The 19,748-nt window shown below is 41.8% G+C and overlaps 1 protein-coding gene across 1 annotated transcript; it reads left to right on the forward strand.

The window, feature by feature from the left end:
* Positions 1 to 1,121: 1,121 nt before the first annotated feature.
* LOC138769086 (sulfotransferase 2B1-like) lies at positions 1,122 to 18,966 on the forward strand. The gene is made up of 6 exons (XM_069947294.1): positions 1,122 to 1,265; positions 5,476 to 5,687; positions 7,280 to 7,406; positions 7,495 to 7,589; positions 13,473 to 13,653; positions 18,161 to 18,966. The coding sequence occupies exons 1-6, from the start codon at positions 1,130 to 1,132 to the stop codon at positions 18,304 to 18,306; spliced, it is 897 nt and encodes a 298-aa protein (XP_069803395.1). The 5' UTR covers positions 1,122 to 1,129; the 3' UTR covers positions 18,307 to 18,966.
* The last annotated feature ends 782 nt before the right edge of the window (positions 18,967 to 19,748 follow it).

Genomic DNA, 19,748 nt, shown 5'->3' on the forward strand with positions numbered 1-19,748 from the left:
AGTGTATGGGAGACAGACAAAAGCTACAGGTTCCTGCTGCAGTGACTAAGCAGGCCTGGCTTAGGCCAGAGCCCTGGACTGAGATTGTTAACAGTAGTTAAAGAGAGATTTAACAGTATGCAGTGCTAGACCCTTAGAAGTGAGGTAACTGTGAGCTGGATAAATCAGGACAGTCACCCCCTAAAGGAAAGGAAGAGGGACTTATCCCCAGTAAAACAAAGTTGCTGAAAGCTGAAGTATTCTACTAACTACGCTCGACTACCTAGGGAAAACCTTCAGGAGTTATCTCTACCTAGAGACAGAGGTCTAGAACTTTTGCTACCCAACCTGGCCGTCGCTAATCTGGTTGGGCAGAAGGTGGTCATACTGTATATGCAGAAACCATATATATACGTGAGTACAAGGATTTCTTCTTTCAAGTTTTAAGTATCTATTATCAGAGTATGGAACTGTCGCTGACGCTGGCACCCGCCCTGCTGTCTCTGCCTAATTGCCTCAACTGCCCTAAGTGGCAGTGAACAACTGGTCGACAGTCCCTAACCTGCATAAGTGAACACTGAACGAAAACAAGACTGACAAAAACACAATTAATCAAGGTAAGGGGTCCGGGTCAGTAACTGGCAGGAAGCGCAGCACAAAATCCAAAAGAGAAGTCTCTGTCAAAGGCAAGGAACAGGGGCATGAGGAGGATACTTATGAGGCCTAGAGTCCCAGCCCCAGGAGTGTTCTAACAACTGACTGGCCAGTCAGTTAATAAAAATCACCAACACCTCTTGCTGATCAGCCGTGGGTGGTGAAACCCCAGCAGCGGCTCCATCAAAGGAAAGTGCAGTCGGCGTGCTCCCTGCAGTTGGCTGGGCTGGTTGCCAAGGACACCATTGTCAGGAGGCCAGCCACATGCTCAGATGCCCCAAAAGTGTCTTCCACTGATGCCTTCAGAGCATCTGAAGCTAATGTCCAGTCTTTACTCACATCTTGTGTAAAGAATCATGCATCTGGTCAAGAATCAAATCTGCATGCAGATATAGATGACTTTGTATGTTGTAGATTGCTTTATACCCATATGTCACTGTTGAATAGATGTACATTTATAAACATCTACTTTATTGTTCTTATTTAAGGAAAGAAAATGTCTGATCATTACTTTGAATACAAGGGGGTCCTTTTCCCTCAAATGTCAACCACTGTAGAAGACTTGATGTTTGTGGAAAATGAATTTCAGGTTCAGGATGATGACATCTTTAATGTTACATATCCAAAGTCAGGTAAGCATAGCTAACCGCTATCTATAGACTTTACTTACAGTATAAAAAATTTAATTAAGGGTAGCTTCACACGTAACGGATCCGCAGCGGATTTCATGCTGCGAGTTTGCAGCGACATCCGCTGCAGATCCTTGTACTGTGAAGTTGAATGGGTCACATACACGCGCAGAATTTTCATTCCACTGCCTGTATGTGACCCTTCCCCTTTAACCCCCCGCATCCCTCCACCCGCAGCATACATTACCTGCTCTGGGCTGTGGCTGTGTGTGAGGTTTCAGGCTGCCCTTGCTCCGCATCAACCAATCAGTGCACGGCAGCAGGTATACATCACCTGCTCTAGGCTCCTGCTTGCTTTGGAGCCTCCTGGCATCTCCCAGCGGTCAGCCAATCAGTGCGCTGTGGTGGGGCAGCCCACTGATTGGCTTACTGCCGGGAGATGCTGGGAGGCCCCGAAGCAAGCATATGTAACCCCATAGACCTTCACAGTACCAGGATCCACAGCATGAGACCCGCAGCATGAAACATGTCTTAAGGGCCCATTAGACCAAAAACATGCAAATGCAAGAGATGAATCCAGCTCCAACCAGTGTGATAAAATCCAAAATTTATTCACATGTAGAAAAAATACATAGATTTAAAAACATGGACGTCCATACATGAAAACACCGACGCGTTTCAGAGTCTAAGCTCCTTAGTCATGGCTGACTTTCACAGACTGAATGCCAATATTTATATCCATTGATAGTGATAGCACCTGGGGCTTGGTACCGCCCAAAATGGGTTGTAACCAAACCTCATCACAAAGCAGACTATGTGGCATGAATGGAATGCATTAGCAACACATATATAAGGAAAAGAAAAAGAACAAACAAAACATAATTATAATCTAGGTATTAACATTCTAGTTACACTAATAAATATAAGCAAGATCATTTTTCATATTAGGGCCTCTGGGATTGCGGGTGTCCAGCTCCAGTATCCAAAACGCCTCTCTCAGATGAAGCTGCCTAATCCAGTCTCCACCTCTTACAGGAGCTTGTACCTTTTCTATACCACATACCATAAGGGAGGAAATATCTCCTGAATGGCAATTTACGAAGTGTTTGGTGAGACCGGAAAAAGATCTATTTGAGAGGAGTCTGGAGGCCGCAGAGACATCCGAGATGTGTTCAGCAAGGCGTTTTTTCAACTTTCTGGAAGTGCATCCCACGTATTGTAAGGAACACTTGGTGCACTCTGCAAGGTAAGAGTGCACCAAGTGTTCCTTACAATACGTGGGATGCACTTCCAGAAAGTTGAAAAAACGCCTTGCTGAACACATCTCGGATGTCTCTGCGGCCTCCAGACTCCTCTCAAATAGATCTTTTTCCGGTCTCACCAAACACTTCGTAAATTGCCATTCAGGAGATATTTCCTCCCTTATGGTATGTGGTATAGAAAAGGTACAAGCTCCTGTAAGAGGTGGAGACTGGATTAGGCAGCTTCATCTGAGAGAGGCGTTTTGGATACTGGAGCTGGACACCCGCAATCCCAGAGGCCTTAATATGAAAAATGATCTTGCTTATATTTATTAGTGTAACTAGAATGTTAATACCTAGATTATAATTATGTTTTGTTTGTTCTTTTTCTTTTCCTTATATATATGTGTTGCTAATGCATTCCATTCATGCCACATAGTCTGCTCTGTGATGAGGTTTGGTTACAACCCATTTTGGGCGGTACCAAGCCCCAGGTGCTATCACTATCAATGGATATAAATATTGGCATTCAGTCTGTGAAAGTCAGCCATGACTAAGGAGCTTAGACTCTGAAACGCGTCGGTGTTTTCATGTATGGACGTCCATGTTTTTTAAATCTATGTATTTTTTCTACATGTGAATAAATTTTGGATTTTATCGCACTGGTTGGAGCTGGATTCATCTCTTGCATTTGCATGTTTTTGGTCTATTGTTCCTGGATGGGAGTTGGCCCATTTTCATCCGTGCTCCACCGAGGGTTGATATACACTGACTAAGGACATTTGGGTGAGCTGATTTTTCTTTTTGTTTGCTTTTGCCATTTTCTTAAGGGCCCATTGCCGACACTCCATAACTCATCAATAAAATGTGCAAGTATTATGCTTGTGAGAAACTGGCCATATGAGGTCACCTTACCATGGTGGGATGATACACATTTAATTTTTTTTTTTTTTATGATTTTTTTTTTCATACATTTACATGTAGTGAGTCTGCTTCGAATTTCACACAGTGGATTTTCTGCAGAAAACTTGCACAGATTTTGCTACATATTGACCTCAATGGGTGAACAACAAATCCGCCACTATAGAGGATTTATGGACTTGCTGCTTACTAATTGAAGCCAATAGAAAGCTCAAAGCTCTGCTACATCGACATCTTATCTTATTTTCTCCCAGCTCTGTAAGGACACAAGTGACATCACTTGTGTGTTGGGAAGCTGGTGGAGGCATCAGCTTCTTGTGGTCGGATATATAATGATACCTGCAGCCATAAGAATGACTGGCAGGGCTGGGAGCCAATGGCTCCCTGGCTTTGTTAGAGTACAGCCTTGGCATTTAACTGTTAGCAGTTATCATGAGTGCTCACAGTTAAAGGAGGAGAGGCTTTTCTCTCAACCAATGCAGAGGGCTGGTGCACCAGGACAGGCGGCCCACTTACTGCCAATCTGGGCGGCCCACTGGACATTTGCCATATTGGCCAGAGTGCCAGTCCAGGCCTGATTGTTAGCATTAATAAAACTGAGTAGGGATGAGCGAACTTTTGAAAAGTTCGGATTGGTTCGATCCATGAGGTGCAATTAGCTAGGTTGCTTTTTATTGCACTATTCCCTGTAGGATAATAATTGCCTATTAAGTGATATTGATTTGTCAGAGTAGTATTTTAATCAGTTAACCATTACCGCTTATGCTGTATTTGCGGCAGTGACGATAGTACAGTAAACTATCTTGTTGACTGTTGATTGTTGACTTGTGGATTGGTTCACATATTAGAGATGATTGATGTGAGTAGTCTCATAATCATTTAATTGGCAAGATCTGCTTGCATCTGTTACAGTGTGCACATAGTCTAAGTGATGGCGGTGTTGCTTCACAGGGTGCACATGGCTTATACCCCCGATTCGCTATGCGGTCAAGCCGGCTGTGGCACAGCTGCAAACACTTTATAGTGATCGCTGTGTCTTATAGTGCGCTTGCAAGGCGCGCTGCCGAGATCGCTATAGCTAATAGTACAATTGCTGGGCACCCTGCGATATTCACTGTACCCCCTAGGGCACTCGCAGTCACACTGCGGTGATCGCCGTATCTAGTGATGCGGGGTTGCACAGTGGCTATTATCCCCGTTGCACCATACAGTTAGTTGAGCTAATCAGGTATATACGGGCACATACTGTATATACATCTCATGTATATACAGTAACCCCAGTAATGCCGATCTATAGTCTTTTCAGCAGATACCGTATGTACTGAGTGCAACAGTTTATTAGAGTCGAATACCATTCAGCGCTACAGCTCATTTGAACTTAGCTACAATTAAGTCCACATGTTTAGATTGTCCTGATTTATGGTTACAACAAGCTTGTAACAAACTCGCTCTTGCAGTAAATTACTACAGTATATTGTACTTGAAAGCACTCTATCCGACTGTTCAAACTCCTGCGCTATCCAACTGAGCAGTCATACGATTAGCCGGTCTGGGACTACTCTCTCATCTCTCAACTGCTATGATAGGAGTTATACTCCAAAGTTGCTAGCAAGTGTATTATATCTGCTGAAACCTGGACTACTCTATATCTTTTACCAACATTATCTACTATGATAGAAGTTACACTCTAATAGCGCTTGGAAGTGCCGGTAACGGCGTTACTTGTAATACACACATCGTGATCATCATAAAAAAACAGAATACAAGGGAAAATAGGAGTAATAATCCCTTGTATCCTGGTCTATTCTGTGATTTTATTTGTTATTGTTATTTTAACCAGGTTCGTTACGAACTTTCTCAAAGTTCGGTTCAGTGACGAGCCAAACTTTTTGCAAAGTTCGTAACAAATCTGGTTCGTACCGGTTAGGTTCGCTCATCCCTAATACTGAGGCATGAATAACTAGAAAAGAATTAGTGTATTTATCTAATAACTTATACACATGTTGGTATGCAATACTTTTGTATTTTTCTTTCAATAACAATATTGCTAGGTACTACATGGATGATTGAAATTTTAAGCCTTATCCACAAGAATGGAGATCCAACGTGGAACAAGACTGTACCAAACTGGGATAGGGCACCTTGGGTTGAATCCCCCACTAGTGCTGAAAAGCTATTACTAAGTAAGGAACGCCCACGTCTTATTACCAGCCACTTGCCTAGAAAATTTTTAACAAAAATATTACAAGGTTCCAAAGCAAAGGTAAATTCTTACACACATTTCTTTGATGTTTTAGCATAAGAAAGTGTCAAAAATGTTGCTTTTATGATTGAATAACATTCATAATGCATAGTCAAAGATTTAAAGAGGTTTTCCAGTAAGGAAAAACTTTTTATATATTGTTGCAAGTATCTAGAAAGAATAAAGAGCCTATTCATACCTTACCATGCTCCCCTGGGGTCCTCCTGAGGCATCCTTATAAGCCTCTCTGAAAGAGTTAGTCTCAGGACCCAGGGGGAACCCGATAACACCACAGGAGGAATCGGGCAGCACGGAGAGATGAGAATAGAAAGTTTATTATTTTCAACGTAAAACGTTTTTCCACACTGGACAACAAGTTTAAATTTGTCAGGATTTTATTGTTTGTTTGTTTTTTGTTTTTTTTTGCTATACTACAATAAAGGAATTGGATTTGGACGACTGAGTGCTGGAACTATCCTTGCTACCAGTTTAGCAATTTGTTATAATACATGTGAATATGCAGTGACATTAACCCTATATTGTTGGAAAAATTCTAAAATAAATAAATGTATATTTTTTTAAATCTGCATTTCTCTAGGTTTGAAATTCTCCGCATGTAACTTAGATAGTCACCCAATACAAATAAGATAATAAGATATTGTAAATGAGATAAAAATTAAAATGTACATTCTAACCCCTTCAGGACCGGGCTAATTTTCATTTTTTCCCTTGAAATTTCGCTTGCATTTCTTCACCTACAGACCCACATGAGCCCTTATTTTTTACAACACCAATTGTACTTTCCAATGGCAGGCCTAATTTTTCCATAAAGTATGCTGTGAAACTGGAAAAAAAATATTTGCGCAGTGAAATTGAAAAATAAAAAGCAATTAGTTTTCATTTTGGGGAGTACGATTACAACAATATGTAATTTATATTACTTTTATTTTACCTGACTGCTTTAAAGAAATTAAAACCTTTAAAAAAACGAAATGTGTTTAAAATTGCTCTATTACCATCCTTATAACGCTTTTATCCTTTGGTCTATGGGGCTGTGTGAGTTGTCTGTTTTGCACCATGATTGGTTCTATCTATCGTTACCTCACTTGCTCATATGCAACTTTTTGATCACTTTTTATTACAATTTTTATTTTTTTCTGGATTTTATGTCACAAAAATTTACTTTGGTGGGTTTTTGCGCTTCGGCCATTTTCCATGCAAGATCAGGATGTGATAATTTAATAGATTGGGCGATTACACTTGCAGCGATACCAAATATGTTTATTTATTTTATTTTTATTTATAAAATGGGAAAAAGGGGGTGATTCAGACTATTAGGAGGAGGAGCTTTTTATTAATTATTATTTTTTTTTTTACACATTTTTTTTACACGCTTTTTATTAATTAATTTTTTTTTTTTACACATACATTAATTAGAAGTCCCCCTGGAGGAGTAAGCGGAGTTGAAAAAACAAGCTGCGGCCCCAGACATACATGTACATGATTTTGTGTCAAGGTGTTTATATTCACAGACCCAAACAATGTTTTCCATGCGGGGTCTTGTTTGGGGGTATATATAGTTTTTTGTAAATAAAATATGTTCTTTATTTTAGGTCATATATACAATCAGAAATCCTAAAGATACTGCGGTGTCCCTTTATTATTTTTCCAAAATGAGTGTATTCTACAAAGATCCAGAAAATATGGATTCTTTTCTTAAAGATTTCTTTTCTGAAAACCGTAAGTGGCCAAAGCTAATGTGACCTGTCATACGTTTATATAGTAAACATAAGTAATAGATTTATAATTTTTTTTCTATCTCTTCCAGTACCGTTTGGATCCTGGTTTAAGCACGTCAAGGGATGGATGGAAATGCAGGGAAAAGACAATTTTATGTTAAATACTTATGAGGATCTTCAGTTGGTAAATCCTTAATATAAAACACTTAAAATGAGGAGCAATTAGTCATTGTATCAATTTTCCCCTTAGGCCACATTGGCACGGAGTAAAACTGGCAGAATTCTGCCAGCCTTCGTGTCATACTGGCAGTCTATGGGAGGCTTGCGCGCCTCCTCTCTCCGCGCCTCTCCGCTCAGTAGAAGCGGACACGTCCACTCTTCCACTCAGAGAGAGGAGGCGGATGCGCCTCCCATAGACAGCCAGTATGCCACGGAGGCTGGCGGAATTCTGCAACAGAGAATTCCGATATAGAATTCCGCCAGTTTTACTCCATTTGAACGCAACCTTACTCCTCCTTTGCATTTGAGCAGAATAAAGCTTTGTAAAGGGAATTTCCCAGGACATTTTCAGCACAGGATATGCCAGGTATCTCTGATTGATCCATCCCTGCAATCCCCACCAGAAACTCTGGTTTCATGGCACCCAGTTGAAGAAACAATAGAGCAAAGGTCATGCATTCCTGTTCATTCTGTTCTTTGAGAGTTACATAAACAGCTGAAAATGGAGGCATAAGCCAGGGGCCATTTCACCTGTGGATCAGTAGGACACCCTTTCTTCCATTCATTCCTAGGATGCCTATTATTACAGCTCTCAGTATGTGTGGCAGTAACCTATTAGCTTTTATTTTTATCATTGATTATAATTAGGGATGAGCGAACCGAACCGTTACGAACCAGATTCGTTACGAACTTTGCAAAAAGTTTGGTTCGGTACCGAACCGAACTTTCAAAAAGTTTGTTATGAAGTTCGTTAAAATCGCAACGGCGTCACAAAACTGTATTGTTTTCACAGAATGGAAGAGGATATAAGGAATTATTACTCCTATAATCCCTTTTATCCTGTTATTATGTGAATATCAAGGTGTGTGACGTCACTACAGGAACAGGAAGTGCCTGAGCGTTCATGCTCTCTCATTGTGTGTCTAGACTGCAGAGAGAAAGGAGGTGTACGTTAGGCAGAGAGGGAAAACACATAGATTACATATCCAAACAACTAGATAAGTACAGGGAGAGATAGAGAAGGAGTATATATTGTTTGTGAGAGAAGCCAGAGTGAGGAAGATAAAAAAAAAAATCGCAAGATCCAGGGAAAGCTTGATAAGCCCATACATAGTGAAAGAGGCTGAGAAATCAAGAGTTAGGTAGAGAGAGGGATAGATAGGCATCTAACTCAAAAATTGTGATATCTATGGATAGTCAGATAAAAAAAAGAAATAGGGAGAGAAAAGTGAGAAGAGTCACTCAGGAGTCAGGACACGTAGCATTGAACCAGCTACTGTTCCGTGACAGAGAGGAGACGCTAGACGTTGCTGCTCTGCTGGGTGCCGTTAATCGCGTATAGCCGCAAGCAAAAAAGTTTAAAAAAACTTAAAAGAAGTTTGTTTGTTTGTGATAAGCTGTTCTAGGTGACACTAAGTCAGCTCCCCACAAAAGCTGTCCTTTTGTGCTCTGCTGGTTGCCGTCACACCCGTTTAGCCACCCGCAACCAAAAAAGTAAAAAAAAAAAAACTTTAAAAAAAAGTTTGTTTGTTTGCTTGTGATAAGCTGTTTTAGGTGACGCTAAGGGTGGTATTACACGGAACGATAATCAGCCGAATTGGCCCGATTCGGCCGATTATCGCTCCGTGTAATAAATGCAACGATCAGCCGATGACAACGATCATCGGCTGATCGTTGATATAGGTTAGAACCTATTTTCGTCGGGCGCCGACCGCGCACCGCTGCGTGTAATAGCGGTGCGTGGCCGGCGACTAACGATATACATTACCCATCCACGTTCCAGGGCTGCTCCTGCCGTCCGCTTCTCCCTGCGTCCCGCGCGCGCTCTAGCGTCACAGAGGCCTGTCAGCTGATAGGCCGCTCAGCCAATCACAGGCCGCGGCGGTCCCGACCTGTGATTGGCTGAGCGGCCTACCAGCTGACAGGCTGCTGTGACGCTAGAGAGCGCGCGGGACCCCCGGGAGAAGCGGACGCAGGAGCAGCCCTGGAATGTGGATGGGTAATGTATGCCAGTTTAGAAAGGGCTGCAAGGACATTGGTAACGTTGTCCTTGCAGCTCTTGTCAAACGATTATCGGGCCGTGTAATAGGTCCAGTAAACAAGCAACGATCTAGCAGATCGCTGCTCGTTTACAGGTATTATCGGGCCCTGCTCGGCCCGTGTAATACCACCCTAAGTCAGCGCCCCAGAAAAGCTGTCCGTTTGTGCTCTGCTGGTTGCCGTCAACCCCGTCTAGCTGCCCGCAACCAAAAAAGTTTAAAAAAACTTTAAAAAAAATAAAAAAAGTTTGTTTGTTTGTGATAAGCTGTTCTAGGTGATTCTAGGTGTTCTATATGTGTATCGCCAACAGCCATAGGCACAGATTAAACAGGTTTGACACCAGAGTAGTTGCGTCAATTTGTAAAGCAAGTGCCAGTGAGGTGTCAATTTAATGAAAATAGGACACTTATTTTTGGATAATGGAACTGGAGTAAAGCCTTCTTGAATCTGTGCCTTTTTAAATGTCCTTTCTTCACCTCATGGATTCTGTGTGTGAGGTTCTCTGTCTATTTTACCGTATCCGTATCCTGCTAGACTAGGTGTAATGTTAGAGGTTTTTTTTTTTTTTACGTTGACTGTTGACATGTTGTCATGTTTAAAGAATGATTTTTACAAACGTGCATATCCTTAGCTTCAAACTTCAGTTGTCTGTACTAGGTCCTTCTGGGTCCAAAAGAATACTACTCCTACTAATGCCCCCACCGTCAATTGTCTATTTGGAAACATACTGGGTGGAATCAAGAGCTGCGGAAGCTGCCATCTCAACTTGTCTGTTTTTAACAATACTGGCCTGAGAGCCATCAACTGCTGCCTTCTTCTGCTCCTCAACTGGTCTGTTTTTAAAGGGAACCAATCAGCCCGTTTGAGCTGATATGGTTCCCTTGAGCATTGTATAAAGCACCTGGAGCGGCCCCGGCACGTACCGGCCGCGACCGCAGCAGGTGCTTTATAACGGAGAAAATGACTTTTATTCCCTCTGCCTGTCAGCGCGCTCAGCGGGATGATTGACAGGCAGAGAGGCCAGTAACAGACCTCTCTGCCTGTCAATCATCCCCTCTGAGCACGCTGACAGGCAGAGCGCAGTGACTAGATACGAGCGGGGAGCCGCCCACCATGACTACTTCCCCGCTCGTATCTAGTCATGAGCCAGGGAATAAAAGTCATTTTCTCCGTTATAAAGCACCTGCTGCGGCCGCGGCCGGTACGTGCCGGGGCCGCTCCAGGTGCTTTATACAATGCTCAAGGGAACCATATCAGCCCAAACGGGCTGATTGGTTCCCTTTAATAATACTGACATTGAATCAATCAACTGCTGCTGCCTCCTCCTCCTCAATTAGCCTCTCCTCGATAATACTGGCCTTGAATCAATCAACTGCTGCCTCATCCTCCTCAAGTACCCTCTCCTCGATAATACTGGCCTTGAACGTTTCCAAATGTAAAATAATGCACTTGGGGAGGAGGAATCCTCAATCCGAGTATCACATCGGCAGTACTGTGTTGGAAAAGACTTCAGAAGAGAAGGATTTAGGGGTAATGATTTCTGAAAGCCTTAAAATGAGTCACCAGTGCAACCAGGCGGTGGGGAAAGCAAATCATATGCTGGGGTGTATAGCTAGAGGTATAACCAGTAGGAAGAGGGAGATTGTGATCCCGCTGTATAGAGCTCTGGTGAGGCCACATCTGGAATACTGTGTCCAGTTCTGGAGACCTCACCTAAAAAAGGACATTGATAAAATAGAACGGGTCCAAAGACGAGCTACAAAAATGGTGGAGGGTGTGAGGCATAAACCATATCAGGAAAGACTTAAGGATTTGAATCTGTATAGTCTGGAGGAAAGACGGGAAAGGGGGGACATGATTGAAACCTTTAAGTATGTTAAGGGACTAAATAAGGTTCATGAGGGGAGTGTTTTTAGTAAAAAACTGAGCTCAAGAACAAGAGGACACAGTGAGAGGTTAGTTGGGGGAAAGATCAGAAGCAATGTAAGAAAATATTATTTTACTGAAAGAGTAGTAGATACCTGGAACAAACTTCCAGCAGAGGTGGTTGGTAAATCTACAATAACAGAATTTAAACACGCCTGGGATAGACATATATCTATCCTAAGATAATAAGGAAGAAAATACTAAAAGGGCGGACTAGATGGACCCAGTGGTCTTTTTCTGCCGACAATCTTCTATGTTTCTATGTTTCTATGAACCGATCAACTGCTGCCTCCTCCTCAAGTAGCCTCTCCTCGATAATACTGGCCTTGAATCGATTAACTGCTGCCTCCTCCTCAAGTAGCCTCTCCTCAATAATACTGGCCTGAGAGGCGAGCAATCTACTGCTGCCTCCTCCTGTTCCTTGACTTGTTTCTTCTCAACAATACTGGCCTGAGAGGTGAGCAATCAACTGCTGCCTCCTCCTGTTCCTCGACTTGTCTCTTCTCAACAATACTGGCCTGAGAGGCGAGCAATCAACTGCTGCCTCCTCCTGATGCTCAACTTGTCTCTTCTCAACAATACTGGCCTGGGTGCAATCAAGTGCTGCCGCATCCTCCTTGTAAACTTTTTTCTTCAATATTTTTTGTCACTATTTTGGCACTTTTATTCACTATATTTTATTAAAATTATTCCTATTAGTATTATTATTTATTTATTTATTTCTCATTATTTTTGCACTTTTTCCCCCACTTTTTTCATTGTAATATCAACTAAAACTAAACAAAACTATACCCTAACACACTCCCACTTTTGTAGCTGCAATTATTCAGCCGTTAGAGCAAGGTTCGTTTTCGGTTTGGTTTGGACCAATCCGAACTTCACGAAAGTTCGCCGGATCGAACCGAACCGAACTTTTGAAAAGTTCGCTCATCCCTAATTATAATCTGTAATTTAATGTTGTAATAGAAAAAAAAAAACCCTCTACACAGCAACTTCCTACTTAAATGTAGTCCTGTACTGTTTGTTCTCAGTCATTCTGAACTTTTTCTGAGATAGACCCATCTTGGCAGTGAGAGCCCGCTCAGCAAATCACTGGCCGTGGTGCTGTCCCTCTTCAGTCAGTCATTGACTGGGTGGGCTGTCACTGCCAAGACTAGTCCATCTTCTAAAGAACTGGAGCGATCAGCGGTGGACCCAACGATGTCACAGGAGGTCCGTAGTTAGGTGATGTTTTTAAATTTATATGCAACACCTGCAATATATAAAAAATAGAAGTGCCCACATTATCCCTTTAAATGCTTTATATAGTGCTAGGTTATGTAATTAGAGTGATACCCTTGAACCCAATAAGCCTTTTTGATGGATGGAATGGAATAGAAAAACATCCCTATAAGAGAGAAAGACCCCATAATATTAAAAATGCATTTTCCCTTCACTTTTCACTTCATTTACATAAACCGTAAAGAAAAAACAAAAAAACAAACAAACCCTGCATATTAGTTATCGCTGCGTCCGTTATGGCTTGAACAAAATTATTTTATTATTCATCCAGCACAGTGAACACAGTAAAAAAGATTTAAAAAAAAAATTTGCTCCTAAAAAACTTTTTTGTCCCACAAAAAATAAGCTATATACTGCATGGCCATGTCAATGGAAAAATTAAAAAGGTTTACCACTTAGGAGACGACCATGGGAAAAAATGACTTGGGCATTGAGGCCCAGAACTCCTTTACATTTTCATTTTTGCACCTCTCACAAAAAAATTAGCAGCAGACAATTCAGTAAGTTAAATAGAAGCACAATCCAAAATTTTTAACTAATCTCAAACATTTTTATTATGAAGCTAATTCCTACCTTTTACTCTCTTCCTCTTTTCATACAGGACCTGCGGGGAAGTGTGGTAAAGATTTGTAAATTTCTAGGGAAAGAGCTAGACGACAAAGCGGTGGATTCTGTAGTTGAAAATGTTTCTTTTAAGAGCATGAAAGAGAACAATATGGCTAATTTCACTCTCCTCCCTACTGGTTATATGGATCATGAGAAGAGCCCATTTATGAGGAAAGGTAAAGAGATGTGACAAACATACTGTATGATTTTGTAGGCTTATAGTTATTAAGGTATTGTTAAAAGATTTACTAAAGCTTTAGCTTTAGATAGTGAAAATGTAGATGGAATTCCTTAAATGTACCAGATTTATCAATGCATCTAGCTACTTGATAAATCTGGTATATCGGAAGACTGTCTAGTCTAAGTGCATTTAGACCATGCCCCTTTATGTGATGCTATACCAGAGCGGATGATCCTTTTGTTGGTCCCGATTCCAACCTACAGTCTTCTTGACTATGATGCCACAAGGTTTACATACCTGGATCTAGAGATTTTCTGCCATTCTTCTCTCCAGATCCCCTCAAGCTCTGATGGGTTGGAAGGACATCGCTGGTGGACTCCATTGTACGTCTCTCCAGAGATGTTTGTTTGATTTTAAATCAGGGCTTTGGCTGGCCTACTCATGGATACTCAAGGAGTTGTCCCTAAGCCATGTCGGTGTTGGTCCCTATCTAATCCGACAGAGTTTAAAGGGGTACTCCAGCAAAAAAAAATCTTTCAAATCAACTGGTGCTAGAAAGTTCCAGAAATTTGTATTTTCCTTCTAATAAAAATCAGCTGCTGTATGTCCTGCAGGAAATGGTGTATTTCTTCCAGTCTGGAGAGCAGGAGAGTTTAAGTATGGGGATTTGCTACTGCTCTCAACAGTTTCTGTCACATACAGAGGTGGCAGCAGAGATTACTGTTTCAGACTCGGGAAAAAAACACCACTTCCTACAGGGCATACAGCAGCTGATAAGTACTGGGAGACTAAAGATGTTTTAATAGAAGTAAATTACAAATCTCTGGCACTTTCTGACCCCAGTTGATTTAAAAGAAAAAAAAATCAATGGAGTACCTCTTTAGGAAGATCTGCAGAAGAATGGCAGAAAATCCCCAAATCTAGGGGTGTAAGAGCGCATTCACATGATCCATGCCGTGATCCAGAGGAGGCTCGAAGCACGGATCCCCTTGCCGGAGACAACCCGCTGCCCGGCACGCATCCCCCCCGGCAGCAGAGATGACAGGAGAGCATGATGTTCTCTCCTGTCATTGCATCTACTACTCACTTATTCCCCCGTGCAGGCTGGCTAGACACACTGACCAGAAGTGACCAAGACTATGCTCCCAGGAGATTAAGGGTGCGTTCACACCTACAGGATCTGCAGCAGATCTGCAGCAGATTTGATGCTGTGTTCAGTTATTTAAATGAAATCTGCTGCAGAAAATAAGCTGCAGATCCTGTAGGTGTGAACGCACCATAAAGCAGCGTAGTCCAGGCCACTTCTGGTGAACATGAAGCCGGTCAACACAGGAGAGTGCCGCGATCCGCACCATGACATGTCCTATTTTTTTGTGGTGCGGGTCTCGGCACGGATCATGTGAATGGCAACATTCACTTCAATGGTCCTTAAAGGTGTTATCCAGCGCTACAAAAACATGGCCACTTTCCCCCTACTGTTGTCTCCAGTTTGGGTGGGGTTTTGAAACTCAGTTCCATTGAAGTTAATGGATCTTAATTGCAAACCGCCCCTGAACTGGAGACAACAGTAGGGGGAAAAGTGGCCATGTTTTTGTAGTGCGGGATAATGTCCATGGTCGTGGACATGTGAATGCAGCCTAAGCCTTGTGGCTTCATTTTCAAAAAGAATGGACACTAGAATCACTACCAAAGGTGCTTTAAAGCGTAACTGTCATTTCAGGGTAATTTTTTTGAAAACATTAAATATCAATAGTACAAGCGATTTTAAGAAACTCTGTAATAGGTTTTATAAACCAAAAGAGTTGTCTTCTGGACTGAAAAAGCAATCTCCCAGCCTCCCCCCTCACATCAAATGAAGCAGGATTTCTGTCTCCATTATGTGGCTATGGAGAGGGGAGTGGCTGTTAGGAGTGACTGAGCACGGAGCAGTCCTGCACAGCACAACACCCCGCAATCTTCTCTCAGTAAGTTCATAGATAAGCACTGACCTTTCTGACACCTGAATTTAGCGTTTTAGGTGCCCAGACAGTCTACAAACAGCTGACCTTCAAGTCATCTCTTCCTGCTCCCTCATCTCCCTCAGCCCCTCCCCCCTTCATAGGCTTACAATGGAGAGAGCAGAGCCCGTCTTCACTGGCTTCTCTGTAATGAAGACGTGTTTGCCTGATAATGCACAGATAAGAAGTCAGGGGGGGAGGCTGGGAGATTGCTTCTTGAGTACAGAAGGAGGCTTTTTTGGCTGATAAAACCTATTACATAGTTTCTTAAAATCGCTTATACTACTGATTTCTGCAATAAAAAAAAATATGACAGTTACGCTTTAACTAAGTACAGAGTAAAAGTCTGAATGAGTATGTCATTGCAATATATATATATTTTTTTCTTTTCATTAAATTAGCTTAAATTTCTAGTGCTTACTTTTCATTATGTTCTACTGAGTGCAGATTAACCCCTTAGCTACCCATGACGTACCTGGTACGTCATGGTGCCGCGGGGGGTGTTCAGAGCGGGGTTCCGCCGGGATCTCGCTCTGAACGGCACCGCTCCTGGCTGCAATCTGCAGCTGGGCAGTGCCTCTATTAGCCGGCGCGGGTCCCGTTGCCGCGCCGGCTAATTAAGCACTTCAATGCAGCTGTCAAACCTGACAGCTGCATTGAAGGGCTTCAGACCTTACGTCCCTGGTGTCTAGTGGGACGGATCTCCCACCCGCGATGCGATCGCGGGGGGGAAATCCGTTCTTCTGGCCGGCCAGGGCCTCAGCGTCGCAATGACGCTGATCCCGGCTCGGCAATAGATTGCTGTGGCCTGCAGCAGGCCAAAGTATTCTATGACCGATGTAATCGATCTTTGTTGTGTATATACACAGCATTGATCCCTATGAGAGATCAGTGCTGTGTATATACAAGTCCCCCAGGGGGACTTCTAGTTTTTGTAAAAAAAAAAGTAAAAAAGTGTTTTTATCAATAAAAAATCCCCTCCCCTAATAAAAGTCAAAATCACCCCCCTTTTCCCATTTTATAAATATAAATTAATAAATTAACAAATAAATAAACATATTTGCTATCGCCGCGCACATAATCGCCCAAACTATTAAATTACCACATTATTGATCTCGCATGGTAAACGGCATCAGTGCAAAAAAATTCCAAAGTGCAAAATTGCGCATTTTTGGTCGCATCAAATCCAGAAAAAATTGTAATAAAAAGCGATCAAAAAGTCATATATGCGCAATCAAGATACCGATAGAAAGAACACATCATGGCGCAAAAAATGACCCCTCACACAGCCCCATAGACCAAAGGATAAAAGCGCTATAAGCCTGGGAATAGAGCGATTTTAAGGAACATATATTTGTTAACAATGGTTTGAATTTTTTAAAAGCCATCTCTTCATATAAAAGTTATACATGTTACATATCGTTGTAATCGTAACGACTGGAGGAACATGCATAACAAGTCAGTTTAACCATAGGGCGAACGGCGTAAATGCAAAACGCCCCGAAATCAAAACTAATTTGTTTTTTTTTCAATTTGACAGCGCAAATGATTTTCTTCCGGTTTTGCAGCATATTTTTATGGAAAAATAATGCCTGTCATTGCAAAGTACAATTGGTTTAGCAAAAAATAAGCGCTCATATAAGTCTCTAGGTGAAAAAATGCAAGCGCTATGGACTTTTAAACATAAAATGGAAAAAGCAAAAGCGCAAAAACGAAAATTTGTTTTGACCTTAAAGCGTAACTGTTATTTCAGGGTCATTTTTCTGAAAACATTAAATATCAATAGTACAAGCGATTTTAAGAAACTCTGTAATAGGTTTTATGTACTAAAAGAGTTTCCTTCTGTAGTGAAAAAGCAATCTCCCAGCCTCCCCCCTCACATCAAATGAAGCAGGATTTCTGTCTCCATTATGTGGCTATGAAGAGGGGAGGGGCTGTTAGGACTGACTGAGCACGGAGCAGTCCTGCACAGCACAACACCCTGCAATCTTCTCTCAGTAAGTTCATAGATAAGCACTGACCTTTCTGACACCTGAATTTAGTGTTTTAGGTGCCCAGAGAGTCTACAAACAGCTGACCTTCTTGTTACCTCTTCCTGCTCCCTCATCTCCCTCAGCCCCTCCCCCCATCATAGGCTTACAATGGAGAGAGCAGAGCCTGTCTTCACTGGCTTCTCTGTAATGAAGACGTGTTTGCCTGATAATGCACAGATAAGAAGTCAGGGGGGAGGCTGGGAGATTGCTTCTTGAGTACAGAAGGAGGCTTTTTTGGCTGATGAAAATTACAGAGTTTCTTAAAAGCGCTTATACTACTGATTTCTGCAATAAAAAAAAAACATGACAGTTACGCTTTAAGGGGTTAATGGGAGGGGGGCTTTAAAAAAGCACGAGGCTACAGCATAAAGAAATGTGTTCATTAATGTGAAAAAAAAATTATGTAAATTATGTGCAAATCACACATCACAAAAGTTTAGTAACATGTTTGATAACATTTCATTATCTTCAGGAATAATTGGAGATTGGAAAAATCATTTTACAGTGGCTCAAAATGAACATTTTGACAAGATCTATAAGGCGGAAATGCAAAACTTCAGTATGACGTTTCCTTGGGATACAGAAATACAGAAATTACATGAACTTAGCCTCAAGTAGACATTGGTAGAATCAAAGAAAAAGTAATTGGTACTAAATACCACTGTTGTTTACACTCTACCTATAACATTACTGTAAAAGGCTATGTTCACACAACGTTAAAAATTGAGAAAAAACGTCCGATTTCACTATTTTAAAAAAACTTCCGTTTTTACAGCAATTTAACTGACTTCAATGCAATTGCACTGAAGTCAATCGGAAGACGGACGTCCTATGCACACAATGCAGTGAAAAACTGACGTTTTTGCCGCGGACGTCAAAATAATGAACATGAACATTATTTTCGGACGTTTTTTGCATAGTGGACGTTTTTTATTAGTTGTTCACACACAGTTCTTCTATTGTCACCGTTCTTTCTCCGTTTTTACTATTAAATTCAATGGATTTTTCAATTAAGCCACAACCAAAGGGCAATTTGTAACCCCAAACTAGAATAATGTGCAAACACCCGTCATTGCACTAAGGGGATGCCAGGCTTCGAAAAACGTCCGTTATTTGAGACTCAAAATAACGGACGTCATTTTAAAAGGAGCTGAAAAAACCTTGTGTGAACATAGCAAAAGAAAGAGTATCAATTGTTTATTATGATTTAGAAGTACCTGATAATAAGGATATTTTTTACTTTTTAAATGTACTGAATAAATTACATTTATTATTGGGCAGTGTAGTTTTAAACAGCTTTACTCAACAATCTCCATTTGATCGCCTAGGTAATTTCCACTGGAAGCAGATCATTGCTTTCTAAGTTGTTTGTCTTTCAACATTTTGAAAGATAATGGCAGACCACTGTCAGCCGACATCGTTAACGCCGACCGATCGTTGTCTTCTATTACACGAGGCGATTATCGTCCATAGCAGACAATAATTGTTTTGTGTAATAGGGCCTTAACAGACCCAAGATGTGAGCTCACAGTGAGGCTTAACTACTGTTGAGTGGGCATAATCGATAGAGCCTGGGCTGTATACTTGCAATCTGTGAGCCTGCATATCTTCTCCAGAAGGTCTACTGTGTACCTGAAAGGTAAATTAAAGGAGAAGTCCGGGCACAGACTTTTTTTCCCTTCAAAATGGCCAGGGAGGAGGTGACTAAAAAAAACAAAATGCACTTACCCCCCCCCCCCCTGCTCCAGTGCTGGCGGCTTCAATTCCTGGTCTCCGTCCGCTTCTGGGTCTGAGTGGGGACCTGGGACGTGACGTGTCAGGCCCTCTCAGCCAGTCAGCAGCCAAGGCACGACCCTGCATCGTGTGCTGACTGCCTGAGCGGGCCTTACACGTCCCAGGCCCCCTCAGACCTAGAAGCAACCAAGTGCTGGAGCTGGGGAGGTAATTGCATGTTATGTTAATAAGTTTATTCAACCTCATTGTTTATAACTGTTTATGAACCTCACCTAGAAGATCATAGACCAAGGTACTGTGTATGCTTTGTATACATTGCTTTAAGT

Source organism: Dendropsophus ebraccatus, chromosome 12 (genome assembly GCF_027789765.1).
Source record: "Dendropsophus ebraccatus isolate aDenEbr1 chromosome 12, aDenEbr1.pat, whole genome shotgun sequence".
In the NCBI taxonomy this organism is placed as follows: Eukaryota; Metazoa; Chordata; class Amphibia; order Anura; family Hylidae; genus Dendropsophus; species Dendropsophus ebraccatus.